The 9,758-nt window shown below is 35.7% G+C and overlaps 1 protein-coding gene across 1 annotated transcript; it reads right to left on the bottom strand.

The window, feature by feature from the left end:
• Nucleotides 1-277: 277 nt before the first annotated feature.
• Nucleotides 278-9,249, bottom strand: slitrk4 (SLIT and NTRK-like family, member 4). Its single transcript, XM_066714974.1, has 2 exons — nucleotides 8,503-9,249; nucleotides 278-7,902 (listed from the first exon to the last, which is right to left on the bottom strand). Exons 1-2 carry the CDS (start codon nucleotides 8,557-8,559, stop codon nucleotides 5,362-5,364), a joined length of 2,598 nt encoding a protein of 865 aa, XP_066571071.1. The 5' UTR covers nucleotides 8,560-9,249; the 3' UTR covers nucleotides 278-5,361.
• Nucleotides 9,250-9,758: the final 509 nt, after the last annotated feature.

Here is a 9,758-nt window from a genome sequence, read left to right as displayed (position 1 = left end):
AAACTTCAAAATACGGTACTATTGCTAGGAATGGGCTTTTTAAGGCTTGAATACATTATTGTTCTAGGGGTAGATTTTTTATTTCTACTTTAACTACAATACTTTTCTTTTACTCAAATTAGGAGACCATGTACATACATGTTTTTAATGTTTTGGTTTCCTACAAAAAAATTTTTTTTTATATATATTGATATGCATAAGGTACATTGGGCAATACTGAAAAGTACATATTTTGAAACAGATAAACAAGTAATCTCTGAATTAATTAAAAGTGCTATATAACAATGCTGAAATATAACAAAGACCACCATATTTGTTCTAAACTAAAAAAAAAAACATCATACAGTGTGCAAAGTGTATTGAACAGAAAGCAAAAGTTAGCATCATAAACATTTAAATAGGTGTTCCCCATTCAATTCAACTGGTATTTCTTTACTGCAGTAATAATTATTAGAACCACTAACAGGAAGGAACCGTGCTCCCATTCATTTCTTATTAAACATTGGTGACTCATACTTCATACCAGCTAATCAATTTGCACAACGTTCAAAATACATTTCTATTTTATAGTACATAGATTTCTGGGTCAGATTATTTAAACAATATAATTGAGCCTTACACAGAAGTGTGAATATGTTTTTGCTCTTGGAAAAACACCAAAGCATGGAAAACACTGTGCATCATAGAGAGCTCATAAATAGGTTAATCAAAGTATGTTTATTTATTTCCAAAATCTCTTAATTTAAACAACTGAAACACAATACAATAGATTATGAGTACTATCACAATACATAGTATTGCCACATGGGAGGCTGTTTAGCATTTTACCATTTCAAGTACTGAAAGCTGTAGGTTGTGATAGATGGGTACATTCAGAGGATAATATTATTACCTCCTTCTGTATCTATAAAAAATACATTAGTATGACTTTTAAAGATTTCTATTTTTATCCACGTTCTCCTGCAAACAATATAGTTTAGAAAATATATAATACTAGCGACATTTGTTTCTGAGAAAATGAAAGCTTTAAAAGGCAATGCTTAAAACAAATAAATATATGTCCTATCAGTAATATAAAATCATTCATACTTAAATCTTACACATCATTACAGCTGTATGTATTCTCATCTTAAAAATAAAGCCTTAAAATTAAAGTGAAATCAAAATGGCTGTTGATGGAAATCAAACTAAACTATAATATATATCTTCAGGTTTGGCACAGCAATAATTTCATGACAAGATCCTGGCTTAAAACAAACAGCCATCAGTGAATAGTCTGACTAAAAGCAGACAAAGACACCATCATGATGTAGGTCAGCTGGTCTTTGTTACACACACTGTGAAATTGAGAATTGTTCACCAGAACTGGTGCTACAAGTGTTTATCTCACCACCTCTTACTCTGTAAAATGGCTTCTAAGACCATCCTGATTGAAGAATATTGCCTTTTTTAAATGATCACCTTGTGCTCCTTTTCCCCATTACTATTCTGTTTCTCAGAATATAAAAATGAATTAAATTATATACTTTTATTTTGTTATGATTATTGTTATTTTATAATTGTATAATACTCTAGTATATGTATTTAATTAAATTAAAAAGGCACCAATAAAAAAAAGCCTTTTTGTAAGTGTAAAGGAAACAGACATATACCCAGGATTTGTGTTTAGATTCTACCAAGAGCTAAATGAAACAGCACCAATCAAGTCACATTCTTTAAGCTTAGTGTTTCTTGTAGGGTTGCGAGTCACAAATTTATCTGATTCAGTTCAAAGACTACTTAGAACATGTAAATATAATTATTTCCAATCTCCTATATTGCACTGTCAAGTAAGCTTGGAAATGCAGTACAAGTGACTGAATTTCTAAAAGGCCAAAACATGCATGTAGCTAATCCTACATTCAATTAAATATCAATCTGGCCATGGCTGCAACTTACTGAAAAACCTGTCTCAATGGTAGTGGAAAATAAACCTGAAGAGACTGACATCAAAGCACTGCCTAAACAGACATTATTGAGTATAAAACTAAATACCTCTTGTCCATCTTTTGGATTTAAATGTACACTCCCATGAAATGCTTATCCCTTCTTTGTTTTGAACAAAAAGTAACAAACTAAAGTGCAAGGTAATTCCAAGCTGTTTTTTGTTGTTATTTTCAACACAGTGAGGATTACTGTCTTAAATATTCCCTGAAGAAGGAGGATTCTATTGGTCAGAAAGCTCTAAAGGTTGCTTCAAACAGATATATGGGCTATTTTAATCCAACCAAAATATGTCATTGCTTTGAAATGCCTACACTACTATCATATATAGGAAAATAATGGGGAAAAGGTTGTTTTCTTCATGTTAAAATAATAATTATATACATTGTGAATTAAACGTTCAGATTTAGATTTAGAACTTTAAACTATAAAAACACGATATGTGGAGGGCAAATGCTAAAGTCACAAAATTTCCATTTGAAACTTGTTGAAACTTGTTTTGAACAAAAACAAACTGAAAAACACCTGAAATTTACCGATCAAAGAAAACCAGAAAGAAAGAAAAAGTCTGTTTGTTATAATAGAGATCACTTATTCAAATAATATGACCATTGGTTACCATTTCAACTAAAAAAATAAAAAAAAATAAATAAATAAATAAATACAACATTTCAGACTATACACGAATACAGCTGAGGCTGTGACAGCTATTCCCCACAATCCACAGTACATTTAACCTTACTGCATAATGATCAGCCTAATTATAATGTGCAGTACATTTAAAATTAGCCAGTGCATTTAGTTACATGGTGACATGGCCAGAATCACACACAAAATAGCATTGAAAACCCACTTCTGTTTGATTGTATACCATGTTCAAATAACATTGCTACTGCCTGTAATGAAACAATGCAATTTATTGACCGGATTTATGTCAAAATAGAGTTTTAGAGTTTTATAAATACATTCTGGGATTACATATCTCCATCTCTTTGGATGCAACAGAAAAGGGAAAAAGGATCTCACTGTGCTCATTTAATGCATTATCAAGTAGCAATACATGCACATAAAGGTTATCTATAACAGCAAGGAATCTGCACCACATATTTTTTTTCTTATGACTAATATGTTAATCATTCATATTCATTGTGAACTAGTGGTATGGCTTTTTGTAACAAAGCAAATGCAATAATATAATTTTAGATGTTCTGGATAGACTGTTTGTATTTGTTCTCTTTTTTTTCCATAAAGAAAAATGGTAAAATATTCTCTTACAAAATTATGTCACAATTAGAAACATCAGTACAAATTCAGCCAAAACAATCTTTTGAAAGGGAGGAGATCTACAAGGACATCGATACTATAATGCACACCTCTATAAATAAATAAATATAGGAATAAATAAATACAATAATATCACGAAGCCAATGTGCAAATTGTAATGTTTTTCATGTTTGTTGTAAGAACATTCTGGGCCTGTTATATTTATTTTCTTGAAAGCAACTTTAACAATTAAATAAATTAAGTACAAGTTTGAGAATAAAAAAAGCACAGTGCAACACGGGTGCTCATTTTAATACTTTGACTTTAACAGGTTGATACAATGAAACTGCAACTAACCAGATATACAGTACTCATCTGACTTTTATAGAAAGAAAATAAAAATAAAAATATACCATATGGTACATTCTATTTATTTTAAAAAATTGTAATTTCATACACGTTAAATTAAGCAATAGTTTCACTAACTAAGAACCTTTCCATAAAATATTAGTGGAGAGAAAAAAAATCTATAGAACACAGATGTTGCCTCCACAATTTTGTAAAAAAAAAAAAAAAAACGAATAAGAGTTTACAGTAATTTAGAATATAAATATTGCACGTTTTGTGATAGGATCCCAAATGTCTAAGTAGCTATTTAAAAACAAAATACTACATAGAATCTTTTGACAACTATATGTTTTCCAAACCTGCAGAGATTACCTTCCAATAAACCTTCACATTGATTTTCATTGCAATAGTCATACAATCCAGAATCGCATCACAGTAATGCACATTTATTTTGGTTGCATATTGTTAATAAGAACTTTTTACATATTACTCTGGGATACAAGAATAAGCAAATTGTTAAAGACTTGATATACCATCAGGCCTCACCTCGTGCAACACAATAGTGAAAATGTCCTTTCATCACTTTTACAGAGAATATTGTATCAATATCTTCAAACAATCTGTAGAATCCTGAAAGGAACTCAAATCAGGTTTCAAACATGTGACACTGGCCTTTTGTTCCCAAAAGCAAATGTCAAAATGGCTGCTTCTTGACTGAATTTCTTTAAGTATTCCAAACATTGTTGTTTGTTTGTTTGTTTGTTTTTAAATAGTACTAGGGTATTTCAGATAATCCTTCATAGAAAAATAAATACAATTTTAAGATGTATTACAGGTTGACAGTGGTCATTTCCGGCATCAATCATGTAACTTTTTTCTTGTTTTTGATCTATATATTATAATATAATATTTTATATATATATATATATATATATATAGAGAGAGAGAGAGAGAGAGAGAGAGATAGATATTACAAACTGTTCCACAGATACAAATAATGTAGACTTACAAAATAAATCCAGGTACGCTTACATGGCAAGCAGCTGTTTTTCTTGGGCTTTTGAACCTCCTGGCATTGATAATGCCCAAACCTTTAAATAGGAACCACTTTGTTAAAAATATTTAACAGGGTTCTTTACATACACATAAACTGGTATATTTAAATGAAAATAACCTACTAGTGGTCTGTTTTTACATGCCTCATGAATACACAAGTTAAAAGCCCTCCAGTAGTGGCAAGATGAATTCCAAACTTTACAGTAGATGTTGGTGCAGTACATGATGTCAGGACCACCAAATCTCTATTTGTTTATTTTCTAGGACAGTTTTAAGAGTTTATAATTTTGGTATCACATGATTATCCAAAATTTCAGCCACTATCTCCAACCCAAGCAAAACAATATAAAGGGGTTGGCATGAGATACAATCACCATAGTTTCCAGATCTATCAATTTTGGTAAATATATCAAAATCCAAAGTACTGATTTCAATAGCAGCAGCTTTACTACACAGTTTCTTAGGGATGTCTTATAAAGTTCAATGAGAAACAAAACCATATACTTATATATGTATGAACTGCATTGTTTCATAGGAAACAAAAATGTATTTGCAAAACAGCCACTATGTGAAAGCAAATAATGTGACTGTATGCTGAGTTGCCCCTGGGAACATCTGTCCAGTTATCCAATGATCATTGTGATTTTCTGGAAGTTTAAAGTCAACAAAAGGCACTTTTTCATAAGAAAACAAACTGAAGGATTGGGTTGCTTACATTTTATTTAGAGCGGTCTGTTCCTCTAGGACTTGAAGGTAGTCTGGTGTACCTTGAAGTCTTGCTTTTAGTTCAAAATATTCACTTTTCCGCTGTTCTACCACTATCTTACTGTGGTTTCCACCTATTAAAGATTTTTTCAGTTTTTTGTCCTGCGTTTTTTCAGGGTAGCGTATTTCAAACCCGCTGACCCCTATACTGTTGAAATCCTTTTTATTCTCCAAAAAGTTCTGAATAAACATATTAGATTCCCTCCCTGGCAGGAATTCATCCAACTCATCAATAGTACTTAGTCTTTTTCTTGAATCCAACGTATGCAACGAATCTTTGTCCTTGTCAGCGCAATTCCTAAGGATGATTTTCTGCCTTTGAGAGTCAGCAAATTTTAAACCCGACTCCGAATCCTTTAACCCACAGGTGTGGCTTTTGCTCATGTGTTCTATGGTTTGTGGTATGAAGGTCTCTCCACCCAGTTCATCTTTCTTATTGGATTTGTGATCGTGTTTTCTAAGCTGAAGCTGCATTGAGCTGCATTCTTGGTTTCCTAACCCTTCGTGTCTCCCTGCAGGCTTTTTGTTACGTCTCAACACAAAGACAAGGAGGCAAAACGCAACAAACACAGTTAAAATTAGCACAACTAAAATGCTCAGAATCATAATAGACAAGGGCACAGGTCCACCAGGAGGTGCCTTACCTAGTCCAGAAGAGGTTGATGTTATAATAGGAGTGGGGCTGGTCAAAATAAAAGGTGGCTTCACTAAAAGTTTTGGGCACAGAATTTCATTTTTAAGCAGTCTTAGCTCTATATTAGAGAACTGGACAGGGGACGTACATTTTACTTCCTTGGCAGCAATACCGTCATTCAGCTTCTCAAGCCACAGTTTTAAAGCCACTAAATCACATGTGCAATCCCAGGGATTGCCTTCCAAGTCTATCTGCGTGAGGGACCTGAGCTGGTCTAGAACGCCACTCACAGGCAGATACATGAAGTGATTATTCTTCAGATTCAGTCTAGCAAGGGAAACACCAGCAAAGATATATGCTGGAAGGCTTCTCAACACATTATTGTTCAGATACAAAAGCTGCAGATTTGGCATGGAATCAAATGTCCCTGCTAATACCTCCTTTATGGCATTATATTCCAAATACAAGTATTGGAGGTTAGTGAGCCCGAGAAACATTTCAGGATAAAGCCTTTCTATCTGATTGCCATTAAGATATAGCCTACGCAGATTGGTCAAATTAGCAAATACTCCTTTCTGAACTGTCACAATTTGGTTGCTTCCCAAATGTAGCAGATCCAAGCCTTCAAATCCCTGGAAATCAACCGGACTGATGTCTCTAATGTAATTACCACTGAGGTGTAGTTTCTTGGCATTTTGAGGCTTAGGAACAAGTTCTCCTAGGTTTTCAATATTCCTCTCCTGGCAACTGACACTGATGCCAAAATCTGAAGGGTGGGCTTTGCAGGTACAGGGATGTGGGCAGGGCGAAAATGGAGGGACTCTCGTCTGATAGGACACAATTTGGCTGAGATTTCGATTGCCAGAAAATGTCTTTCCGGCAACGATCCCTGATATTTTTGAAGGATTGGTTGTTTTGGGTGCTTTGGTAACTAGGCGCTGTATTGTAGTGGGCGCGACATTAGATGTAGTTTGCCCATTTTCTGGCTGGGAGGGTGGCATCCGAACATCAAAGTCACTACCCGTTCCCATGGGGCATAGTTCTTGTTTGTTGGTTTCTTTCAACAGCCTCCCATACAGGTCGCTGGGGGTTTCACAAATGGCCTCACCTATGTAAATATTATAGGGCATGTTCTCCAACCACGCCTTCAACGGCAACAAATCACAAGTGCAATTCCATGGATTATCCTCCAACTGCAACTCCACTATTCTTCCAATGTGTTCCAAAACCCCTATGTAAGGGAGTTTCTGTATCCTGTTGCCTCTTATATCCAAATGGGTCAGAGATGCAAAGCGAAAAATGTTATCAGGAAGGCTCTGTATGAGATTGTCATTAAGGATGAGCACTTTCAGCTTGTGCAACTTATTGAAGGCTCCCCGTTCAACAAACTTGATTAAATTGTAGTCGGCCTGGAGGTATTCCAAGTTCTCAATGCCTAAAAAAGTGTCAGCACGAAGCATCTTTAATTCATTGTTATTTAAGTGCAACTGTTTTAATGCACCCAGTCCCATAAAGGCCCCTCCCTCGATGTTCTGCAGTTTGTTGTTCCCAAGCTGTAGTGACACTGCGTGAGTGAAATTAAGAAAGGAATTGGGGTAGAGAATCATCAATAGGTTATTCTGGAAATTGAGATGGTACAGGTTGGAGGGGGGGGGCTTCAGTTGGGTGGGTCTGTACACGGTGATTTTCTCACAGTTCACATAGAGGACATTTTCGATGGACATGCAAGAGCAAGCACTGCAGGTCTCGGCGGAGAGGTCAGAATCCGAGTGGGGAGACGAACTGGGGACGGAAACAGCCAGGAAAACAAGCAGCAGCATTTTTTTAAATCCGCCAGAAAACCATTTAATAACCTTCGAGGAGAGAAACAAAACAATACAAACCGACGTTATTGACAGTATTAATGACCACACACAATAAATGCAAATCAAATACATTCAAACTGGGTTATTGTTACTATCTGCTTAAAATGAAACAAATGTATTTTTTTGTTTTCAAGTGAGCACCAGGGATATATGTTCTTGTAGCGTTCAATATGAAACAAAAAGAAAAAAACAATACGCTAATTACATTTAATTATAATTATTAGTATTATACTAGCTACATTAATTATTACAAAAGGTTACAATTGTTTTAATTATGCAATTCCCCCCTTTCCTTAAAACACATGTTTTAAACCAAACCAAAACCAACATAAACGTTGGTATTATTGTTTTTATTGTTGTGATAAATATATAAAGGTGAAAGCTAGCATTTGTACAGTTTTCTTCGCCGGAGACTTCATTCGCAGCACAGCCTATATGCCGCAACTCGTTTAACCACTAAAACCGACTGTAGAAAGCAATTATTAAATAAATCAAGATGCCTCCTAATAACCCCACAGAGAAAGATGTGCACACGACTAGGTATATTCAATCTCACTTGCAATAAATACAAAATAACTGATAACTTACCCGAAGCAGAAGAAAATGCGCTTTCTTTCCAAATGCTCCCTCGCATTGGCAGCGCATTGAGCACAGTCTTCCCACAGACAGGCACACAGTTCTGCGCCTCAGCTCAACTGCTGCCTTTGCAGAGTCCCGGGCAGATTTTTTACTTTTCTTTGAAAGCAACTTATTTCAAAGGATCCCACGTACGCAATGCATCCCCATGAAGCCATTAAAGTTGTAAATGCACACTAAATAGGATGCATCTATTTCCACAGCACGACTGCAAGCGCTAAGGCGAGGAAGGTGCAAAACAACTCCAGCGCTCTTCAAGAAGGAAAAAAAAAGGATGGCAATGCAATGATGACACTGTCTTACACAGTCGGTGAGATGCCTACGTATGCCTGACTGAAATAATCATAGAAAAAAAAATCCAAGTAGATCTTTAATAAAACGCAGACACCATCCTACTCTTGTGTACTCACCTCTACCAATGCTATGCTGATACTGCTGGGCAGGCAGGTCCCTGTCGAGCTCTACAATTCGTGGGATTGTCAGTACGCTGTCTGAGCTGGGCTCCTCCGCACAGCACAAAAAAAAAGAAAAAAAAGAAAAAGAAAAAAGGAAAAAACCCTATACGTGCTCTGCTATTCAGAAAAGGGAGATCGGCGACTGAACTGACGCGGAAAATGAATAATTCAACTTAGTCAGCTGCGGACAAGCACCTCAGCTACAACAGAGATACCCCTCTGCATCCTCCGACGCAATCCACAAACCCAGTTCCAATAAAACCATCATGGATAGTGTCAGCTGGGCTTTAATGAAATGGGGGAGTGTGCTCGGTCATTGCAACCCCCCTCCCCCCTACCTGTTTCTGCAGGTGCTCAATCTGCATTGAACTTGCAACACTTGGGAAAAAGCAAGCAAACACACAAACAAGCAACACCGTGGGAATGAATCGGCGCAGCACCACAGTGGAGAAATGCTGTGGCAGTAAACGGTGTGTCTAATATGTATCCTACTGTAATCAACTACTGGTTCTGCATCAGCCCTTTGGTACCAATTGGAGAAACATCGGATGGAGAAAAATTACAGATAATTGAAAATACTGACAATGCTTTTCCTTTCCTATATATATATATATATATATATATATGTGTGTGTGTGTGTGTGTGTGTGTGTGTGTGTGGATATATATATATAATGTTAGGTAAAGGAAAAGCATTGTCAGTATTTTGTGCAAGGAATGTGTCAACCTGCACACACACACACACACACACACA

The sequence above is a fragment of the Amia ocellicauda genome, chromosome 10, assembly GCF_036373705.1.
Source record: "Amia ocellicauda isolate fAmiCal2 chromosome 10, fAmiCal2.hap1, whole genome shotgun sequence".
NCBI lineage: Eukaryota > Metazoa > Chordata > Actinopteri > Amiiformes > Amiidae > Amia > Amia ocellicauda.
This window is presented reverse-complemented; position numbering and strand designations above follow the sequence as displayed.